A 23,796-nucleotide genomic window follows, 5' to 3' on the forward strand; every position below is an offset into this window, starting at 1 on the left:
AGCGGATAAGGGGTGGATGAATGGGGTATTAGCATCTTAGCGTCTGCTCCATGCTTGTGAGATTGTTTTGTAGAGGTGGGCACGTCACTGTCCATCACTGTGGCGACAGCCAATCGGCATCAAGAACATACTTAACACTTCGTACATTAAACGTGGGCACAGCACAAGCAAACTCATGTTAAAAAAAACAAAAAACAAAAACAAAAAAACCCACTGTTGTACACATTTTGTTTCCGAAGACCGCAATGACATTGTCCCAGACTGTTTTTATTTCACAACTCACAATGTACTGTGTGTATGGATTTTTTTTTGTGTTTGTTTTGTTTTTTTTTTTTTGTTGTTTTTTTGTGTGCATGTGACATAGTAAGTACGTCGTCGACACCGATTGGCTGTCGCCGCCACTGACGGACTGGGCCACCCTGAAATAATGTCGAGAGGATGATTGACGGACTGATGTGCCCACCACCTCTGCTGTTTTGTATGTCCGTGTTGGACTGTTTGTCCCGTTTAATGAACATCTCAAAGTGCATCAACAACATTTTTTCACTTCACTCAAGCAGATGCGTATGTTAAGGTCTCAACACAAAGCAAAAACAAACACAATCTCCAGATTGTATCTCTTAAATTGGGCCCTCATATATCAAGGCAACACAATATACAGATATGTGTCAATACAGTATTGTATAAATGCACACAAACTATGTAGTTTTGAAATAACAACCAAGGAAAGCCAAAGTGTTGATTTGTGTTTGAAGTTTGAGTGAGACAGGGCCTCAGATAGTTTGGCCTTTCTGTGTCTCTTTGTCTCTGGAGAGGACAGACAGCACAATCTTGGAGGCTAATTTCATTAAACAAAGAACTGCTAATCCACTGCTTCATGTTAATTATCAAGTCAGGAGTACATCCGTGTGTGTGTGTTTGTGTGCGCGCGCGTGTCTGCCAAGTGTTTGTGTGCTCACAGGCTTTTCAAAAACTAATTGAAGTTTCTCCGAACTAAGCTCATTTTACAGGGCACTGACTTTCTCATGCCATATGGGAGCTAGCTGGCTGTCAGTCACCGATAAATGTGTGTCTGTGTTTGGGTGGAAACATTATCCAATGGTGTGCATGCGTATGAAGCTGACATTAGATTTGACTATGATGTGCTTCGAAGAACAAATAACATCATTGACGTATGTGTTGTACCTGATCCAGTACATCAGAGAACTCCCAGTGTTTGCTGAGTGCCACAAGATTGAGCCAGGTCATGTCAAGAATCCACTTTGCTGGTTTTGGAGGGCACGCCTTGAGGTCCAGCGATGCACCTCCTGAGTGTTACACCAAGTCACAAAAATGTATTCTGTCATGATCGTGTAATTGCAGACCTTCAAGCACATGTCGTCAAATGAGCAACACAAACTTGTTAGCTCTTACAAGTTTGTGTTGGAAATCCTACCTCTATCGCATTAAACATCCCGCTGCCTGACAGTGAGTTTTTTGTAACGCCACTGTCTTGTCTAATGAGAAAAGTGGATCAAATGATACCTTATTGTAAAAATGAATTCATCCTGAGTCACTGTTCAACAGGTCAAAGATGGCAGACAGTGGATCTGGATGCACATAGCTGACTGTGACTGAGTAAGCTTTGGCCTTTTAAATAGACCAAGCCTGTTTATTTATTTATTTATTTTTTATTGCTGCACTGAGGAGTTGCTGCCTTTGCTCCTAAAATGTTGTCGACAGAGAGCCACTAAATGTATCATATAAATAAATATAATGTACCGTAATAGTTATTTTAGGTTAACCTTGTCAAGGAGCAGTGGAGCTCTTTTTGCAGTTGTTGAAAGCTGGCAACACTGAGATCAATGCTTCAGCTGCAAGGTCACATCAGATGCCATTCAATGCAAACTTATGAGAGCACTCAATACAAATCCACATTGCAGTTCTGGAAATTGTTGAATCTACATACAGTTACAAGAAAAAGTATTTCAAAATTTCGGAACAAATGGTGTTCCTGCATAAATTGATCACTTTAGAAAAATGATCTGTTGAAACAAATACCACACCATTCCTGGAAAGTGTTTTCATATTTTTTCTGGACATAATATGTAAACGTCACAGTTCAGGGTGGAAAAAGCATGGAAGCATTTCCATTTGAAAAATGTATTAGTGTTGCTTGCTGCGTGTCATGATTTACGCGCATCTCATGTATTTGATCCAGACTGTTGGTAATCCAATTGAGACCATTCATGCTTTTAAAGACTACATTAATCACGAACAAAAAAACAAAAAACAAACAAATAACCATCGAGTAAGACACGGTAATTGGGTTGAGGTCAGGATTCTGACTGGGGCACACCAAAACCTTTAGAGCATAAGTGTCAAACGCCGGTCCTGGAGGGCCACTTTCCTGCATGTTTTTTGATCTCTCCCTGTTGCAACACATCTGATTCAAATGATCAGCTCATCAGCAAGCTCTGTAGGAGCCTGATAGTGATCCTGATCATTTCAATTAGGTGTGTTGCAGCAGGGAGAGATGGAAAACATGCAGGGTAACGACCCTCGAGGACTGGAGTTTGACACCTGTGCTTTATAGTCTTTCATTGAAGTCATCGGTTGTTTACTTAGTTCTGTCCTTTGTCTTGTTTCGTCACAATTGCCATCTTCTTTTAATCTTCAATTAGTTTTCTTGAAGAAAACTCTTCTTAAACTTGGAGTTAATTGTCTCGTCGATGGGAGGTGACATAGCAGTCCCGAACAATGATGCCCCCTCCACCAGTTGGAATGAGATTTTAATGGTCGTGTGCTGTGCCTTTTGTGCTCCTACCCAACAACTCCAATTTGGTTTAATCTGTCCACAAACTAGATTGCCAGGAGCGCTACAGAACATGCGGCTACTCTTTTACAAACATCCGACTTCAAGCAATTGAAGCAACATGAATACTGTGCTGCCCAAGGTGCCCTTCCCCCCTGCTGGCACTCACATGTGCTGCCTGATTGATCCTTTTCTGCATGATTAGGGTTTTGGAGCCAAGTCACCTAAGTGATGGGAGACCTGCTTAAGTGATGGGAGACCTGCTTTTGCTGATTGCAAATAGCAGGAATGTTGATGATTTTTCTACTGCTTTGTACTTTGACTTTGCTTAGCACCTTGCCTCAGTTTTGCCACCTCTTCTTGTGCAGGATCACCAATATCTTTGTCTACCCTTTGGCTTACAAGCCTTTATTAAATCTTCAGCTGGCCTAGAGATCTGTGTGGCCTGGCTGGGTTGTATGACTGCTAGTTTTGTGCTGCTGCCTCCCTGCCTACTCTAAGTGACTCAGTAATCTGTCATAATTTTAGTTGGTTTCGCAGAGGATAAAGAATATATGCCTGTGAGTCTTGTTGTATTGTCTACCAACAAGTGTTGCTGCACCATTTGTATTAAAAATAACAGTTCCTTAAAGTGTGATAACACTGCCACATGAAAGCCGGAGAAAGAATGGTATTTGTTAACCTGTCTATGGCGGTTCTCATTATGTGTTCGCATTAAGAGAGCAAACATAAAGGCAATGTTATATTGCTTTAAATAGACAACGTGTAATTCTCTTTAAAGGCAAAGTTTTATACATATTTGTTCACTATGCCAAACTGTTTTTTCTTGTGAAATGAGCCGAGTTGAGTTCAATGCCACCATACAGCGCACCTATAGGCGATTTTGGTTCACAGGTCGAAGCAAAAATATACCTTATCATACCTTCAAAAAGGGTAAATCACATGGCTCTGCCCAAGACAGTACACAAGCATGACTTGCACAATGAAACAACAGCCCTGTGGTTCATCGGTGTTGATTCGGTTTTGATGAGCTCTCCCTTGCTTATGACAGAACAAGTTGACAAACAGTGACGTTTGAATGCGGCTGGCTCGTAGATGAAGAGTCAAAATCGCACAGCTTTCTGGAGATTTTCAGTTCAAAACAATCTTCTCGATAGATATTCATAGTATGGCCACTGAACATAACATACATGTTTTTGGTCTGTGTGAACAAACTTTCAGGAAGAAAAAAACATTTTTGTGCATTTAAATGCAAATGATTATCTGAGATACAGTATTTATCATTCACCTTTAATAAGCGTGTGAAACTCCTCATGTTTGACTCTGCTGCATTGCATGTCGATTTTCAGGGTCAAAAGCAGAGTGAAGAGAAACTTGTGCTTCTCATACAAGCCCAGTGCTGCATACTTGTAAACCTTGAAGGTCATGAAATCGATAATGTTGGCGATACGCTTGCTGGTGATGGGACTTTTGAAGGACCTGTAGCATAAAATCAAATAAAAAATCAGGATGATTATTATCAATCTGATTATGCTGTCCACTTACTAAACAAACCCCACGTCCATAATACAGTATTAACATAAAATCACTTGATCGTCCAGCTGCTGACATGGAATCCTGAGACCTTTGATGAGTCTGAATTATGCCTAAACTTTGTTTGGCTAATGTTGGGTATTTGCGTCTATTGCTGGAAATTAACATTTTGTGTTATGGGGGGAACAAGCTGCATTACTTTTCTTAAAAATCTTCCTTACATCCTAACGAATGTGTGATCATTGTGCTATTTTTGGAAAGCACACCTTCAATAGGCTAATATATGACTGTTGGTGCATCTTCGAAATAGTGCAGAAAAGCCAGTGGCAATATACTGTAGCAAACCAATCCCTTATTGAGTATGCAAATCAAACCACGGTCTGGGCAAACAAAAATTGGACTGGAACCAGATCATAAAAACAAACTCTAAAACTACTAAACTACAGAATGATGAACACTTCCAGTTGGACAAGGGAACAGTAAAGAGTAGATTAGTTAACATGAGGTTACAATGAAGAATTGGAGGGTTCTCACCGAGCCAGAGAAAGGTCAAAGAGTCCCAGGAATTGTCTCAGGGAAGTCTGATACATTACATTAACCATGCTCATTTCTGTGATCAGGAAATACAAGATGCTTCCCCTGGTGGCCACTGTAAATAGACAGACAAGTAATCATAACATGATGTTAAACGGTACATGGGCTTTCACTTCTTTTCTCAAACTCAAAGTGGCGGTCCAGGATCTTGCTCAAGTACACTTTGGCATGGTCACAATGACCGTGGATCGAACCCCCAACTTCTGATAAATGATAAATAAGGATGGGAAATGGTAGCTTCTGTTTTAATGAGTAGTGACTCCTTCATCAGTGTTTGCAGCAAATTGCTGCATCCCACAACAAGAGCCCAATTTTGGTGCCTAGTGCAAGTGTAACACAAAACGTGTTCTAACGGTGCGCATTGGAATTTATTTTCTTTTGGTATTTTCACAGATGCAAGCAGTCAAATGGGCATTTATGGAGAAACGCAGTCTACATAGCGGAAACAAAAGCTGACTTGCTGGAGTCCAGTACGTTTATCAGGTTTACAGATCATGTTAAGTTGAATCGAGTGATCACAGATCAGAGACCGCCTTCAACACCAGTCGTTTGTGTCCATGTGGGCCCCTACCCCCACCCGCCTTAATAGTTGCGTCACGGCAAAGGTGATGATTTTAAAAGTATATGGAAGACAATAGTATTAATAATAACAGTGCGTTAATTTATTTTTCTATGATACGCGTTGTTATACTTATGAATGAAAAACAATGACATTCACCACGCATATCAGTGGAGCTTAAAATCACGTTACACCGTTTGCGCCTCAATTTAGACCTGCTTCGAGCAGGCGTAACGTTCATCCTACTTTCGGTCACCAAATTGTCAGAGGCGTGGAAAAGAAAACACCCTTGGCTCGCCAGAACACCCAGTATGGCGCAGCGCGGTCTGCCAAAATCCCAAACACACGTTTTTATGCCAGACCGCATATGTGCTGTCTAGAAAAATAGAGCCCCAAGAGTTAATATATTTTTGTGGCTGGCCAAACCACTGGTCTGTTGGTTTGTGCTGTTGCCCCACAAGATTTAAATTCCACATTCATGTACCCCCTCATTTAAAATTATTTTAGGGTCAAGTGAAGACAAAACATTGCCCGTAGGTGTGAATGGATGGACCAGGTTTCGAGTGCCATCCCTGTTGTTGACTGGTAATCAGTCCAGGGTGTACTCCTTTTGGCTTAAGTCAGCTGAGATATTCTCGAGCCACCCATTTGACCCCTCACTGGTATAGAAAGTATCCCCCTGGCCTTAAGGGTATAGAGAATGAATGAACAGAAATTGGCTGTAACATATTGAATGACAAGGGGGAACACTGCCCCAAAGGACTTAAACTCTGCTATGACCTACCAGGTCGATATTCCTCCCTGGCAGCATTGATTTGAACCTCGGTGTCAGCTGCAATCTGTAGTTTCTGATTGACTTCTTCAGCTGTGCACTTGGTGTTGGCAAGAACAGCAATCAGACTTTCATCATCCACTAGTGAGCCCTACAAATAGAAATGTAGTATTTCTGAGAGGAAGTCAGGAAATGAGAGTGTAAACATGGAATTTGCTCATGGAGCACACCATGAATGGTACTGGAAAAGGCAAATTTTCATTGAGCAACCTAATCAGCCTTGCAAAAATGGGTAAAACAGCCGAAGTTTAAATAGAAACAATTCATGCTGTAAATTTCTGCTTTTCTCACAATATTGCTGTTGATCTATTTTTAACACACAAAAAAAATGCATGAATTGTGCAGTAATCGTATGAAATCATGTTTTGGTTTCATTTTCTCATTTATGTTCTCCCGTGGCTTTTCAATTGTTGCCCATTATACGTTGGTTGACATGGATTGGATCTCCTTTCCTGTGTGCTCGTCAGTCGGCAGAGGAGGCTGTCTTCAAGCTCCTTCATCTTCCGCTTGTTCGATGAAACGTCCTCTAGGAGATCTGTCCTCTCCTTCTCCAGTTCCTGATGGCATAAAATACTGTTATCACATACTTAGTGGCTGTACAGGAGAAGTCAACGCAAACATTTTCTTTACAATATGTTCTCTGCGGCCCCACTCTACCGTATTATGATGAATATTGCATTTGTGGAATATGAATTAAGCAGACAAATACACCCCTTTTTATGCATCTCAGGGGGAGCATTTTCACACTTGCTGTCAACTGAAAATGACTTAACAGTTGCTTAGGGATCAAGTAAAGACCAATCAAAAGCTCAGATTGCCAATGTCACATGACCAAAATCAGAAAACAGGTGGGCAGGCACTCCAGAGATCCCACTATTTGTTGATAAGCAATGAAAAAAATCAATTTTCTGTCACATAAATGACATGAGTGAAATGATAATTTTTAAAAGTCAGAATACATAATAAACCAAGTAGAACCGCTCCACGATAATGGAAAAATCTGAGCCGTCTGTGCGAGTGTACCAAGAGAAATGTTACCTGTTTTTCTTTGAGAATGACTCGGCCTAGAAGCTGGTCCTCCAGTCCTCTCATTGTAACAGTGAAGTCAATGATGGAGGTGCGGGCACTGATCTCAGGGGTGTATGCTGGGTTAGGCAGCTTGGTGGTTACATATAGCCTGAAGCCCTTCATAACATCCACCTCTTTGTCCCCAATTTTCACCTGGAAAATAAGACAGAATGTCTTAAACTGCCTTTATTGCTCAGCTCAGTCATCTGTCAACTCACATGTTGTGAGTTCCAGTCCCAGCTGCCCCACAACTATGTTGAAGTATTCTTGAGCAAGACACTGGACCGCAAGGCGCTTCTGGTGCTCTGTCATTGTGTGTGAATGAGTTCTTCGTTTCCTAAGGTGACCTTATACTCTATTGTGTGACGAGGTGAATGAGGAGACAGTGTAAAAGCACTGTGAGTGCCTGTCTCAGAGAAGCCCATTTACCATGTGACATTTGACACAGTCCAAAATAAGAAAGCCCTCTGAGTCCATTTTAGTTCAGCTCATTGCAGTATAATCTCCACATCCACAGTGAATCCAGAGTCATGTAATCACTCTACTCCACCTTCGTGAACGAAAAAATGCAACATAATACCGTATATAGTTGCAGCTATGACAGCTACCTCCTGGTGGTGTCTGCGGAATTTTTTGTCAGTTCATCCAGAAAAGCGTTTGTGGGGTCGGATGTCGCTGATGCACAAGGGGAGATGCCGCCGATCTCTTTTGTAGTTTATCCTAAATGTGTTTGTTGGGGTGGATGCAAGGGTTCTATGCTAATTATTTTGCACCAAATTCAGCTAAGCAGGCTTTTATGGACATGAGCTTTGTATTCAGAAACGGGTTTGCTGGAACAGACAAGGGCCAACAAATCCCAGAAGCTAAATGTTTGATTTCTCATTACCTTGTAAGTGGATCCAGTCTTGATGAAGTTTTTTTCAAGAATGTTATCGAGGGCAGGGTCCAACTCCTCCCCCACGTCCTCAATCAGGAGGGGTCGCCCAAGAGACAAACTGTCTTCTAGGTGGGTTTTGAAATATTTATGATTCAGGGAGGTGATCTGAGAAAATAAGAATATATTTTGTCATAAATTCTCACCCTTCAATACAAAAAGCCCAACTGAGCCTGAACAAGAGTTAATGCATCTCTTTGGGATGTGTAACTTTTTCAAAACATTAGGAGAGGGATTGGCATTAATTGAATGACGGCTCACTGTGTCTTCAGTAAATTGAATCTCGTAATTTAATAAACACTGCATTCATTCAGCACAAAGACAGGGCCAAGTAGAAAGGAACAGCTCACTGTACTACTCCTGAAGCATTAAGCAGTCAAGCATTAAGCTGAAGGCTGAACAAATGCATTTTCAAATGTAGGGAAGGCAGAAACGAAGGCCACTATGCCTCCAACAAACATTTTTATGACGGCCCTAGTGCGGAGCAAGCACTGCACTCACTGCCACGAGGTTTTTAAAATTCTGTGTTACCCACGCCCCACCCCCTCTCCCTGCAAAAAAACAAAAACAAAGACCAAAACGAAAAATAAAAACGAAAAGCTCATCTCATGTTTCTTAATTGCAACACTTCTAGCTCCTCGCCCGTCAAAACATTGATTGCGACCGGGAAGTTGTTCTCATACTGCCATATTCAGGAGCACCTCAGTTGTCTCAAATGCGCATCGAGGTGCAAGGACTGAGCATCGAGGAGCTTCCACGGGAAGTAAATGGCGTGGCGGCTCAACATTTGCTATTCTCCAAATTCTTACAATTTTAAAACATTTTACATGTTGCTCTACTCCTTCAAAATGTCACACCGAGGCTCACATTCTATAACATTAAATCCACTGCATTTTATTTTCAACATTTCATCATGCATACTTCATTTCTCCAGAAATTGCATTTTCTACTTCCGATTTTTATGTTGGATATGCATTTTAAAATACAAAATACTGTACAAATGTAAAAATATCAATACATGAAGGAAACATCTTCCTAGAAAAGAAATCGGTTGAATATGGGTTTTCAAATTTGAAAAAACAACCTTCAGCTCATTTCTGGCCTCTTTGTTCTTAATCCAGATTTTTCCTTGTGTTTGAGGGTCAACAAGAAGAGGGAAGCGTGCAGCTTTGGTGACAATGATGCCATTCTGAATAGACAGGTCATCATTAGGGAGTCCCTGCAAAAAGACAGGATGAGTGACGCGCACATTTTTACTACTTTATAATTACATCAAGAATTAAAAGGCACATTCCTTTGTATCGTGCAACCTATGTTTTGTCTTAACCTGTGTTCCTCAGTTGCACCCAGGTTAACAGATCAGAGTTTGATGACTAACCTGTAGATTCCACTCACTGACAGTGGGCGCATCAATAAGCAGCTCGGTCAGATTGAGATTGCTGCCAAATGGGATTTGACGCTGCTTCAGTTCATTTTGCCAGTCACTGAGTAGGAGGTTACGGAACTCCTGGTTGAATGGACCGGAGTAAGACAAGAACGCCGTTGCAAGCAGTATGTCGCCTGGAACAAAAAGCCACAGACATTACAAGCATATATCCATTTTCTAGAATATTTATCTTGGTCAGGATCATCGGGAAACTGGAGTCTATCTGGCTTAAAGTGACGGCAGGGGTGTACAGTACTCATGAATGTTTGTGTGTGAACAATAAACTGAGGCAATTAAGACTATGTGGGTGATGCAACAGTGACAAATTGGCATATATTGTATTGGTGGGATGGCCACTATATGAGACATTTTTTTGGACTGTGCATGGATACACCGAACCCAACCCACATCTTTTTGCTGTTAATGTTAATGTGCTATCATAGCAGTCACAAGAAAGTTTAGATTGAAAAAAAAACTGGTGATACACTCATTGTGAAACTAACCAACGAGACGTTTGGTCTGAGCAGCAAACTCTTTGCTCTGCTCTGTCCATCTCTCTTTCTCGTCGGCTAAGCCACTGATCAGACTGGAGGCAGTCTGCATCTTGTACCTGCAGCGCTCTGCATCCTCCAACAGTGTCTGAAAGGGAGTGAGGACAGACAAATAGAGATCAGTGGACTTTTGAGAAGACACCCCCCAGCCCCACCCCACCTTCTCCCCGCATATTCTGAGGATTCAAATGAAGTCACTTACCTGTTTCTCCATCATGGCCTTCTCATACTCACACTGTACCACATCCAGCTCCGACTGCTTGGCATCCAGCTCGGCCTGAGCTTTCTGAAAATCACCGTGAGCGATGGCCAGACGATTCTCCTGCACTGCCAAGTTAGCCTTGAAACAGAGAGGAGGAAAATAAAAAAATGATTTGTTGCTGGCTTTCTTCCACACAATACAGAACAAAATAGGTATGGGCCCACTTTTCAGGGGGCTGAAAAGGTAGATGGAGTGTGAAAGAAATAACAAGAACGAGTAATCTACTCCTGGGATGACAGGTAGTAACATGAGAGGGCTTCAGCAGAGTGCAGACCTCAGCTGAGGTGGAAAAATTATCCATCTGTCAGTCTAGTCTGTACACAAATTGACCCAGGAAAAGAACAGTTTTAAATTATATTTGTAATTGGATTGGATTTTGGATTGGATACAACTTTATTGTCAAATGTGCTGTATGTTGTATGTATGTATGTATGCACACATACTCCCATTGTAACGGCACAAAAGTTTCCAAAGAAAACATATCTTTACCTTGTCTCAATGGGGATTATAAACACAGAAGCGGTGCGCCGGTGCACAGAACTGGGAATGCAATTGAGCGCAGTTCAGGTCTGTAACCACACTTTTGCGCACTAAGAATAAGTGAGACTGCCTCAATTCAAATACAAGTGAGCCACCGTGATTGCTTCTGGAGGCCAACTTCAAAACAACAGCCAAGTATGGCATTGATGTCCATGTACAATATAATTTTGTATAATATTGTATAATTTCACAGCGCCTTGCATAGTAGCCTACAAACAACTGTTGAGGCAGCTGGCTTGACTAGGCTGGCTACCCGCTAATGGCGACATTCGCTATGAGACGGTGTCCGCCAGCGAGACGGTTATCTCTGTGCTGCTGGGTTGCAGCTTCAACAATCCGTCAAATTGTATACTTAGGCAAAAGCTGTACATGGTGTAAAAAATAAATAAATAAGTAAATACAAAAAATAACATTGGCATTGGACCGCTGCCCTAGAGAACTGTGTAATATAATTCATAAAGTCTGTGGGTTTCGGAAAAAAGTGAGCACCAAACAAAAACTTCGGCTGCTTATTTGAGAAGTGAGATGCTGTCAAATGAAGTTTTTGGGCCATGTAGCAACATTTCTCAAAATGATGTGAACCTGTAATTATCTTGACTATGTACTTAATGTGTACAGTGTGTTTAGTTAATGTACAAAATTCTGCTTTGATACAAGCAGCTGTGCAAACTCATATGAAGTCACGTCGTGTGCTGGATGGCATGAGTGTGACTGAGCCTGAAACATTAGAATAGCATCGAGTGATGACACACTAAGCTATCCAGAGTGTATTACATGCATGCACATACAAACATATTTCACAACTAAAATAAATAGTGTGCAAAAAGACAGTTGAACTTTTGCGGCTTATTTTCCACGGACGTTGCTGGTGCAGACAAGTTTAAATCAGGGTTGTGAGGAAAGGAGATTTACAAGCGGAAATGACAAAGGTTAGGGGAGAAGACTAGAAATAAAATGGGATGATGTGGTGATGAGAAAGGCACAGCAGGAGGGGAAAAGGTCTGAAGACAGCACCACAATGATGAGAACCAGTGGGGATATTTTCTGATTACAACTCCAGAGACAAAATCTTCAGTTTACACACAGATTTAGAGAACAATGTTCAGTGTTTGTAGCTGCGTGAGTCTGATTACATTGTAGTCGTATATGGGTAAACCCAAGTGCTGAGAGGAGAGGAGAATTCCTGTACATCTCACTCCCTCTTTCTTTGGCAGCCAGCTGAGGGAGTGAAGCAGCATTGAGCTGGAAATCAGAAAATCAATTTGCTAGACTGTGTTACATACTGAAGTGAAAAAAAAAATAGCGAGTTATCATGGGGCCGTTCAGACAGAATATGTGTATGTGACTAAAGGAGAAGGCACACAGTCAAGAGATAAAAGAATACAAAGGGAGTACTGTAAAGGAGTGCTTGAATAAAACTACCGGTCATTCAATCAATGCAACTCAATAGTAGACAGGAAAATGTAGCTTCCCCCAATTTGTTTTCATGCACCGGATTTGCACAGTAGACTGAACACATGGACATTCATCTTGCTGGAAACAGAGTTGCCACCCTATAGAAATTGAATGACCATACTTTCAAACATTCAGTCAAGAACATTACCAATGGGAGCAATACTGAATTTACAATTTGCACCCCATTTACTCTTTAAAATGTTTCAGCAGGTTGCTGGTAAAACGTGTGACTGGAATTTTATTGAGAGTATCTCCAGCAAGATTTTTGCCCGAGGAGTTTTCAGGTCTGTGCTAAATGGATTATATTCAAATGGGATATGGAAACTTGCATCAAGAATGGCTTCATTCTTGCTTTCATTTTCGGGGACACATAATCTGCTACATAATCTGCAACCAAGCAGCCAAGATGTTGGGGATATGAATGAATCTTTTCATATCAGAGTGAGGCTGTGTTGTAGCCAGTGGCTCTGCTCTCCACTGGAGTTTGTTGTGCGCATTCACCACTGAGAAAAAGAGATGGGAGGCAAAGGCTTTTGATGCACATGCGTGCTTGATGTATTTCTTGCAATATTTGGAATAAACATCACATCAAGGCAAATTCTAATTCCACAGTCATTTTGCACTATATATTACCTTTAAGGGCAAGACTTCCTTGTTGATGGAAAAGAACGAGGCCATGGCTTTGGTCCAGGATGCAAGGCCGGCCACATTGCCACACACTCTTTTGGCTGTTTCAATGTTGTAGTCGGGCATGTCAAAATAGGGCTGCAGGAGCTCCACCATCTCTTCATTAATAGTGTCTTTGGGGAATTGCTGTAAGGGAGGAGAGAGGGTGGCAGGGTTAGAACACCAAAGTCTGGGGAAAAGAAGAACAAATACGGCAGGTGGGGTTAGAAAGCAAGCCCAAGAGAAAGAGGAGGCGTTACGTAAATGCTCAGAGCTTGCAGCTCCGATGCACTAATGAGGAGAACGAAGGTAAGCACTGTGGAGCTGATACACCATGGAAACAAGTCAACATTGACGGAGAGATAGCAGGAGGAAATGGGTTGATGAGAAATCATTACAAGCCTCGATGTGTCAAATAATCCTCATTTTGTTCTTGTGCATCTAAAATAATCACGTGACTCTAATCCATCAAAATGTTGCATCTAACTTTTCTTAGGACATATTTTGTCCCTTTCAAGTTAAAATGTTGCTAGTAACTCTCATTTACTCCCACACTCCCCCTCAAAACACATGATCTAAAACAACTGTGTGGACAAATTAAATGCTGTAGAGGGGGCGGGGGTGGGGCACCATTTTTCATCAGCATTATTGGGGCGCCACATTGGACCACACACTTCCTAACTAGATGAATGGACAAAGTATGTGCACACGGGCAAAATACATGCTTATAATAATTTCATTTTTCATAATTTCTCAATGCACTTTTAGAAGACTCACTATTCTGATGCAACAACAAACGGTTTGAAGCAAACAACAAAATAACCATACATCCTGATTTTTTTCCCCCCCAGCGCAAAGTGCTGTCTTGCACTGTAATTACATTCAGGAACAGCATAAAACGTCTCAAGCGCAAACCCACATTAGGTGTAAGAACTCATTTTGTGCTTCAACTCACTAAGAAATTGTAAGATTATTGAGGTACTATGTTTGTCCTGCATATCATTCTAAATCTGCGAAAGATTATGAGGTCTACTCACGTTGTGGTATTGGTCAGTATAGGAACTGGTGTCAGTGCAACGAAGCCATGCCTGCCATCTAGTGTTGATTGCAGATACTACAACTTAAAACTGCATTAGACTACTGCATACTCTCGATTCAGCACCTACATGTTCGCATATTCTCTGATTTTTTTTTTTTTTAATTACCGGTAGTCATTTTTATATTTAATCATTTTTTTCACTTTTTTGTTGGGATTTTTTTACCACCCACCTTTAATAGAAAAAGTATATTGAATATTCATCAGCATTTTCAATTGCCCATCACGGATCTAGAGAATCTAAATTGCCCATAGGAGTGAATGCGAGTGTGAATAGTTTTTTGTCTGTACTGTGTACTAAAAATGTCTTCATTTCACCCATGCCCCTGAATAGGATAAGCGGTACAAAAATAATAAAATTGTTTTTCAGTTCGAACAACAGCAAGGTCGAACTGTCCTAGAGCTGAATGGGTACCACTCTATTCATGTTTGTTGACAGTTTTGTCATATCACTTGCCAACTTGGCACAACATCCTTCAAGTATCTTGAGAGAACACATTGAAAGCCTGTAAGGAAATCCTTGTAGGATATTGTAAAGCCATATTCCACTAGTTTGAGCTAATAGGATTGTGGCCCTTTGAGGTGACACGGTAGAGGCTTCACCTATTGGGAGAATTGCAAATTTGTAATCAGTGGAAGTACCTGCAAAATAATTAACTGAATCAATGCTTTTTGGGTATTGTGGACAATTTGTTGTAAACGTTTAAGAATGATTTTTTTTGAAACGCAGTCATGTAGTGACATGACTTTGGTGCATCTACGACGTCATACACGGGATAGTGTAGTTCAAACTGATGAGCTCATGAAAAAGCTGTTCTTTTCCTATGTTGGACAAAGATGGATATCAGGAGCATGCGCCCACAATCTAAATCAATGTGGTACCACCAAGAACAAACTATTGCTGCGTATATTTGCGACTTTTACCTGGAGGCTACCCAGAAAATTTCCGGCTGTTATGAGTTTGAGAGATTCCTGCCACGATGGAGTGTTGCAGTTCTTCTCTGGGTCGAGTTTGACGGGGTTGACCCGCCTCTGGAAGAGTAGCAGCACGCAGTCCATAATCCTCATGATGAGATGCGGGGGACGCCCAAGTGTGCGTACCGTGGCAATGTCAGATGGCTTGATTGTCTAAGTGGAAAGAAGAGTTGGATCTCAAAGTGGATAAGAACTGATATGGGCTAATGTCAAACTAAAGTGTTTCACAAGCATCTCAACATTAGAATTTCACAACAGAAAAATAGCTACTGTGATAATATAAAATCATAATATTAAAAACTAGACTTTTAGAAATCCGTGCCTCCAAATGGCATAAGCATCTTGGTGGGCAGGCACCGAGAGACATACCACACAGTCAGCTTCCTTAACCGACTAGATTGATCGTGAAATGTGTGTCTGTAGGAAGTTTGTCGTGTTCTCTGACTGTACACTTGGTGGGAGTGTTGTTAGAAAAATACCTTTGAGATGAAAAAGGTTGTGCCTTTTAAGGAAGTACATTGTTTGGCTACACTAAGGCATTCTTATTTTGCCTCCCGACACTACACGGTTAGTGACGATTAAAGAGACGGACACATGTCCTCCATCCCAAAAATGGGTGTCCGTCCGGGACCATTTCGTCCCAGGGACGGAATGCCCAACTCTGCTAATAATATCAAAATAAAGAAATGATGCTGTTCCAGATATTTTCAAGGCTACTTCTTCAGTATTACAAATATTCAAATACTTGATTTGAGAAATTATTTTTGAGCAATAGGATCTTGAATCACACACCACTATTGGACGCATCACCATCTTTTATGTGTCTTCTTTCTGTGTTTGTATTATTTGACAAAACTGTTTTATTCTGTCTTTCATATGAAAAGTTTTTAAGATGTTTTTATCTTGGTTGTTTCATGATCTGTGCAGAACTTTGACTGAAAGTGCTCGATAACCACATTTATCATTATTATCATTGTTTGCTATTATTATTATTCCCCACAGCAAGATAAAAATTATAATCAGCGACCTGACGCTGTTGATTTGAATGCAACAATCCAGCCAGGAGCCATGCTTTAATTACAACACAGCACTCTGCCAAAAGCACAGTACTAACTATAGACATACCCGCTGTCACAAAACCTTCCAAGGTGGTAGGGATGGAGGCAAAACTTGCACTGCCACTAAATGGCACGTCCTGTCGACAATATTTTCTGAACTGTTGTTTTAAGCTCAGCCAAGTACTTAAAATCAGATTTGTTTTTTCTGCATTGCTCTTTGGTTTCATTGATCTGGTTTATCAGACTACCCGTGTCTTTTCTATCTATATGATTAGTCTGACTGCATATCCGTGACATGACAATATACTGATGGAAGTTCAATAAAAAACCTCAAATATAGATTTTACATATAATTTACACATTCCAAAAACATGCATAGCAGGTTAATGGAACACTCTAAATTGTCCCTTGGTGTGACTGTGAGCGCGGATGTATATGGACAAATCAGCATCTACCCTGAAATAAGAATCATGATCAGCTACAAGACTAAAATACAGCACAACATATTTGATTGACCTTAACAACTTGTTGCCAACAGTCACCCACGCCTGAAAACTAGCGGCAGAACCGAGCATACCGGGTGAGATTTCAGTTGCATTTGGTGGTGTTGCTCGGTGTGCGGCGACCCTAAGGAGGATGGGTTAGAGAATATTTTGTTTGTGCAACACTGTACCTGCAGTGCTCCCTCTGCTTCCTCCAATGCAGGCTTCGCAGCTTTAAGTTTCTGCTCGGCAATGGCCTTGTCAGCCGAGATACGTTCTAAAATGGCCTCGGCCTTATCCTTGACTTTCTGAACCTCCACCTTTACTCGCTCAGCTGCCTGGGCTTTGACTGTAACCTCTTTCAGCACCTTTGAAAGACAAATAGTATATTCTGTATCATGCAAAAACAAAATGCACTCAAGCTACGGTCAAGGGTTGTGAAACATGAATGTACCGCAGTAAAAACATCATTATTTTGAAATTAGTCACCAAGGGAGTATAAATGTCACTTAGAAACCCTTACATCTGTGTCATAGAAAATGAAACAAACTGTAATTTTAATGAAAATGACATATTTGGGCTGGTTACTTCTTTGTTTTTAGTCATTGTATTTGCATTAATAAGGTTTACCCCAAACACATTCAATTCAGCGACTCAAGTTAATGTTCTGGGGGTAAACATGCAAAATCCGAAAATAAATAATCTATTCAATATATTTTGTTAAAAGTTGCAGTTTCTAAAACTCACCATGTCAGCCTTTTCATTGGCCACCTGTAGCTCTTTCTCTTTTACCTCCAGCTCTTTGCTGAGTGCTGCTACCGACTCTGATGCTTCCTTTAGCTTCTGGAGGCCTGTATTCATTCTAAATAGAAGTACAATATTGTCCAAAAAAAAAAAAAAAACATTAACTGCATTTTATTTACATGTCTGTCACTGTGCGACGATACAGTTTGGAACAAACTTAATCGCAGAGACTTGATTTTCACAGTCAAGCAGCATGCTGAGGAACTACTTGCTTACCACAAATATATGAAGGAAAAAAAGAAAAGCACGAAGACATTTGCAACGTTTCTGTGTCCAGTTGCAGTCTATCAGTGATAATTTGCTTTTGATCCTGGATGTCAGACTCGGGCAAGATCAATTATTTTGTTTGCATAAAAAAAAATCAATATCTACTGATTAAGCAACGAATAATCATGACCATTTTTTCAGGACATGGCTATACCTGCGTCTTTATTTGTGTTGAGCCTTAAAGGGAAAGCTATTTCAATATTACAAGTGCGTGTTTGATGCTGTTGGTGGTTTACCTGTTAGCCAGTGTCTTAACTTCAGATCTCTTCTCCTCATAGATGTTCTTGTAGCCCTGGATGAAGGAGAGGTAGGACTTGGGTGTGACATGGGTGGAGCGTCGGTACCTGCAGTCAAATTAGAACGCTGGACATCAATTGATGTGTAATTCATCATTTTATTCATTTGTTTACAAGAACTAACATTGGATGGCAGCACATTTGAAGTGTGAACATATTTGTGCTTTTTTGCATTTTCAAGTAAAATTGAATAATAGGGTTGAGCCATGTAATGCTGTTATGCCAAATTATTTTGTATTTGCATATAAAAAGGCTAAGCTGAAATCGGCTTGATTTCCTTAAATTCTATGTGTATCTGCTGTCCGTAAAAGACAAACTGCAGTATCCCTCATCGGCTTAATATGCTATTAGGATTTATTATTGTTCATAACATTCATCCATTGAGGCTTTAAAGAAACAAATTGTCCAAAAATAGATTATCCCTATCTGAATCTACCTCTGGAAGTAATCCACACATTTTTCTGCCACCCCATCCTGGAAAGAGCCCATGCATTGAACAACTTCACTCTTGACCTGAGGTGAGCAGTCAATGTCAAACACAGACAAAAAGTGCTCTGAAACTGTAAAAAAAAAAAAAAAAGAAATCACAAAATTAGAGCAAGAAATCGAGTACACTGAAAGAAACCATACACAGAATATTGCTATTTTATTCTACAACGGGCAGTTTTCTATGCCTGAGCAAAAGCAAACACCAGCAAAGTTATGTACGGTTAGGTTTTCCGGGTTAAATATTTATTTGGAAGCTACAAAAAAAAAAAAAAAAAAAAAAAAGACACCAATCAAAAAAGATTTTCGCTGGAAAGTTAGAAACAATCAACATGACAAGCAATTGTATGTACCTGCAACAAGAGCATCTTTAGGCCAGCGTCTGAACCAGTCCATTGTACAACCAGATATCAATGCTGGGAATTTTAAAGCCCTGTTGCGGAACTTTTCCCCAACGGGTGAAAAGCAGAGAACAACGTGAAGGTTGTGTCGAACTCGTGACCTGAAGTACTCATACAAGTTTTCATCAGTGGGTGGCCGTTTTGGAAACTCCCGCTTCATAATTGGGACGAGATCACTGAGGATCTCATCTATTTCATCCCGGGCAAACAGGTTCGACACCTGAGAAGAGAAATGTAGACGATTACACCATTGGTTGGTTTTGTGATCCGCATTCTCTATTATCTGTCTATTGTTGGATGTGTGCTTTATAATGATACCCGAGATGAAGATTAAAACGCAATGTTTGCTTTTGCATGCTACTCTTATCCATTAATTGAACTGAACAATGACAGATTTCCCTTAAGCAAACAACGCCCACACCCTCAAAACAAGTCAATAAATTTGATTATATGCAGCGTATTTTCCGCACTATAAGGCGCACCTAAAAGCATTCAATTTTCTCAAAAGCCGACTTATAATATAGCGCGACTTATAATTTGAGGCGCCTGAAATATGGATCAATATTCTGATTTATTGGATGTAGTATTTTATATGTTCTGTAAAGCGCTTTGTTCAAGCTGCAGCGTTTGTGAAAGCTCTATACAAATAGAGCCGCATTGTATTGTATTCCCTTTAGCGTGGCTCCATCGAGTAGATGCATAATGCAACCACAGCCACTGTTGTAACTTCTATCCTCTGCGCCTTATAATGCGGTGCACTCTATATATGAAAACAGTTTTAAAATAGGCCATTCATTGAAGGTGCGCCTTATACTCTGAAGCGCCTTATAGTGCGGAAAATACTGTCGGCAATATTAAAATTGGTGTGACATTTTGTGAAAAGTATAGTATTATAAGTGCACTTAATCCTGTTGGTGCGTTGGAATGGTCAAAATAAAGACCATTCCAAAATGTGCAGTTAAAACAGTCTACGATAGCCACACATCGGCAAACAGACAAAGAAAACTGTTGTTGAATGTTGTGACCATGACTTGCACCATGCAGCATGGGATGTCCTTTACACGTGAACTTTTGGATAAGAAGAAGCTGATGTGTTCAGGTCTTAAAATTCTGGTTGGACTGTGAACATAAAATGTCAATAAAAATAATTGTATTATATTATCTAACCAGCTCAAGTTCAGAATAATTGCTGTTTCTCTGTATGTGTAAAAAAAAAATACATTGAAGTTAGCCCTCATTATTTTAGTAGAGTACTCCAAAATAACACTAGAAAAAAATAAAAAAAGACACACTGATGCAACACAGTTCCAAAGTTTTGTCAGCACTAGAAAGTAGTGTACAGTAAAACACGTTAAACAAAAGCCAGTGATTGCCAAAGTTGTTTTCTAATGCAAGTCGCTGAAAACTCGTTGATTCAAACACACTGCTTGCTGTCTCCTAATACGTCAGTTTTGTCCACAGTCGATCACAGGTGTGTTGCTCTTGCTTTTTGCATCTTTTCACTGCGGTACATGCTCACTAATGAGACAGGCTGCGTTTGTGTGCGTGTGCGCGCTGCACATCTTACATACAGTACTACCTGCTGGCCAACAAATACAACAAGCCTACATTCAGCACCATTTCTCCCTTTAGCCTCTCAACACCATTTATGTCACCGCTCTCACAAAAATTCTATAAAATTCTCTCTATCTCCATCATGCCTCCATACAAAGCCACTGCAAACACACACACACACACACACACACACACACACACACACACACACACACACACACACACACACACACACACATAATGTCCCCTGGTTACCATCTCTATTCAACCTCTCTGGTAAAGCAGCTGCTGCCATTTTGATATGTAAGCAAGAAGTAGGAAAAGAAGCAAAGGGGATTACAGGAAACAAAATGGTGAATAACAGGAACCTGACTGGTCAGAATTATCTACGAATTTTGTTCTTTTTGCTGTAGATTGAAAACTTTTACGTTCAGCTCAGCTTCATTCATTTGTTGTTTGTCAGTCTCCTCTTTTTAGGTAAAATATATGATATATAGTCTGTAGATTGATTTGATTTGGCCATTTGAAATTTTTTTTTTTTTTGGTAACTTTTTTCGTCTGAAGTGAGCTGTGTGTTATGTGTCTGTACCTTGCTGCCTCTTCCAGTCAGTTGGGTCACAGCTTTCTTTAAATTGGCAGATAAATGATTCTGTAGACTTTGAAGTTAATTTTGCAGTTGCTGTCAATGAAGATTAGTTGGATCAGAGCAGAAGCCATGAAAGCCCAAGACAAAATGTTACCTTCTCAGTGTTTCATGCTTGTAAATTTTGGAAGAGCAAGTCTTTGTTTTTTCAAAATGTAGCCTTTTTCATCAAGGTTATTGTTTCATCAATCCATAACACATTCTCCCTGCATTTCTGAAGTTTTTGAATTTACCTTTTGTCAAAATGCAATCTGATGTTCCTATTATTTGCGTTAAACAATGGTTTGCACTGTGGAGCCTTGAGATTCACAATACAATGCGATGTTTACCTCTGTAACTAGAGTGTCGTGGCCACCGTGGACAAAATATGATGATCGTGAGATAACGAATGAGGCAAACATGACAGGCCGTGATTGCCGTGGATGGCCCATAACTTTCAGTTGTTCAAAAATTGCAAAGGGAGTGGCAGTTATAATGCAGGCAGAAGTAATGCAATAAAACATGACAGAATATGACAGTAACACAACTTGATTTGGCACACAAAATGGATGTTTTTTTTTTTTTTTTGAGCAGCCCTGTGAGAGATCAGAACTCCAATCCCAAGGCTTCACACTGGCTCCCAACCAGCTGTAGAACATATTTTAAAATTCTGCAACTGGTCTTGACTAAATGAAAAAATTGCTTACTGGCACATGGACCCAGTAGGGCTCTGAGGTCTGCAGTCTCGGGTCAATTTGTGAAGCCCAGAGTTAAAAGCAAACATGGTGATGCAGCATTTAGCTATGATGCTGCAAACAAATGGAATACGCTGACAGCAGAAGTGATGTCCGCCCCACATGTATATGTTTTTACATCCAGGTTAAAAATGCTCTTTTCCTACACTTACTGAATGGTGAAGGTCTTTTAAAAAAAACATTTTAGAACCATGCGCTCACAAATCATGTTCTTGCAATGTACATTTTGTTGGTAATTTCAGTAAAGCCTATAACCCACTGAGCAGCGTGTAGTGGATAATGATTTTTCGTCAGAGTTCCTTCAAGGCGGCAAAGATGTCCGCCAGATGTTTGCCAACAGTTTTTCTTTTTGCAAGAAAATTTGGAACTGTCTAAAATTCTAGGTCTTATAGTTTCACAATCCTGGTAGTACGAGTGTTAAGGAAAAGGCGTCTTAAAATCTCTTCCTGAAGACTACCGCCATCACATCACAATTTTACAAAATATCATACAAAGACACAAAATAAAAACGTGTGGCATTGCAGAGTGACAGAGAGAGAAAGAAGATAGTGGTGAAGTTGTTGATGGGAATGGACAAGGGTGGAAAAGAAAGGTGGGTAATGACAGACAATTTTGAGAGAACAAAGGGAGCGGAGAACCAGATGATAAGAGGTAAATGGTAGGCAAATTAGCCGTAACAGAGAGGCGGGGAATATTGGACATTTAGAAGAAGGCAAGAAGAAGAGAAACATATGTAAGCAATGGTTGAAAGAACAAACCAATAACGCTAACATATAAGAGAGGAGAGAAGTGATCTGGAAAAGATTTGTCTGCTTTAAAAACCATGAAAACTATGTTACACATTACAGAGAGTAATGCTGGGCACTGAATCAGACAAATGTCTTAATAGAGGCACTTGACCTTGACACAAACCTGCTGCGTTTACAGAGGAAAAAAAAATACTTTTGGTCCTTTCTTGAAAGCAATGTGTTCTTGGTGGGAAATACAAAACACTATTGTACAGTTTGTTCAAGCTGGACAATATGACACTAACATTAGTACCATTGTGCACTGTGCCAAAATTGTGCACAGGCCCAATGGCGTGAACAAAGGCAATACAAATGAACACTCAGGAGAGCTTAGGCCTCCTGCAAAAGCAGGGAAATGTGGTCGGCGGAGGTAAGGCGAGGCAGAGCTTCCTCAGGATGTGGAAAATTGTAAATAATAATTGTAATACTAATACTAATAAGCAGATACAAAGGAACAATGGGATACTGGCACATTGGAATTATAATGTTTTCTGGTTTTCCTCGCATATTCCAAAAATTTGCACCGTGGGTGGACTGAACACTCTAAATTGTCCGTAAGTGTTCCTGTGAACGCGAATGGTTGTTCGTCTGTGTGTGCCATGGGATTGGCTGATGACCAGTTCAGAGTGTACTCCCGCCTACTGCCCAAAGACAGCTGGAAGAGGCTCCAGCACGCCTGCAACCCTTGTGAGGATTAGAAAATGGATGGATAGATGAAAAGTATACATTTGGTTAATGTTGTTGCCATTCTTTTCTTCTTCGACACATACACCCAGCTAGCTCACCTCAAAATGTTCAAAACACTGAGCAATGGCATGGGGATTTACATGTTTCATATTTCTTTGTTCATTTCACTGAGGGTTTATTTATTTATTTTTTTTATGGACTACAGTATTAGCAGGATGATTTAGTCTGCTCCATTCCATGTCCATTAAACAGAACAGCAACCTAAAGTGTGTGAAAGGAATTTGCAAAAATGTTCACAATTTTGTGTAGAA

General features: G+C 40.4%; 1 protein-coding gene across 1 annotated transcript in view; it reads right to left on the minus strand.

Annotated features, from left to right (window-relative positions):
* Positions 1-23,796, minus strand: part of dnah5 (dynein, axonemal, heavy chain 5) — a 95,332-nt gene that overhangs the window by 16,127 nt on the left and 55,409 nt on the right. Inside the window, exons 61-78 of the mRNA XM_019880079.1 lie at positions 19,032-19,299; positions 18,629-18,752; positions 18,133-18,240; positions 17,573-17,687; positions 17,017-17,193; positions 15,235-15,438; positions 13,182-13,361; positions 10,494-10,631; positions 10,244-10,379; positions 9,693-9,874; positions 9,399-9,533; positions 8,267-8,422; positions 7,351-7,533; positions 6,767-6,869; positions 6,265-6,405; positions 4,862-4,976; positions 4,083-4,273; positions 1,186-1,307 (exon numbers count right to left, since the gene is read on the minus strand). Coding sequence (XP_019735638.1) covers positions 1,186-1,307; positions 4,083-4,273; positions 4,862-4,976; positions 6,265-6,405; positions 6,767-6,869; positions 7,351-7,533; positions 8,267-8,422; positions 9,399-9,533; positions 9,693-9,874; positions 10,244-10,379; positions 10,494-10,631; positions 13,182-13,361; positions 15,235-15,438; positions 17,017-17,193; positions 17,573-17,687; positions 18,133-18,240; positions 18,629-18,752; positions 19,032-19,299 — 2,778 coding nt within the window. The remainder of the gene's footprint in view (positions 1-1,185; positions 1,308-4,082; positions 4,274-4,861; positions 4,977-6,264; positions 6,406-6,766; positions 6,870-7,350; positions 7,534-8,266; positions 8,423-9,398; positions 9,534-9,692; positions 9,875-10,243; positions 10,380-10,493; positions 10,632-13,181; positions 13,362-15,234; positions 15,439-17,016; positions 17,194-17,572; positions 17,688-18,132; positions 18,241-18,628; positions 18,753-19,031; positions 19,300-23,796) is intronic.

The sequence above is a fragment of the Hippocampus comes genome, unplaced genomic scaffold (genome assembly GCF_001891065.2).
Source record: "Hippocampus comes isolate QL1 unplaced genomic scaffold, H_comes_QL1_v1.1 scaffold135, whole genome shotgun sequence".
NCBI lineage: Eukaryota > Metazoa > Chordata > Actinopteri > Syngnathiformes > Syngnathidae > Hippocampus > Hippocampus comes.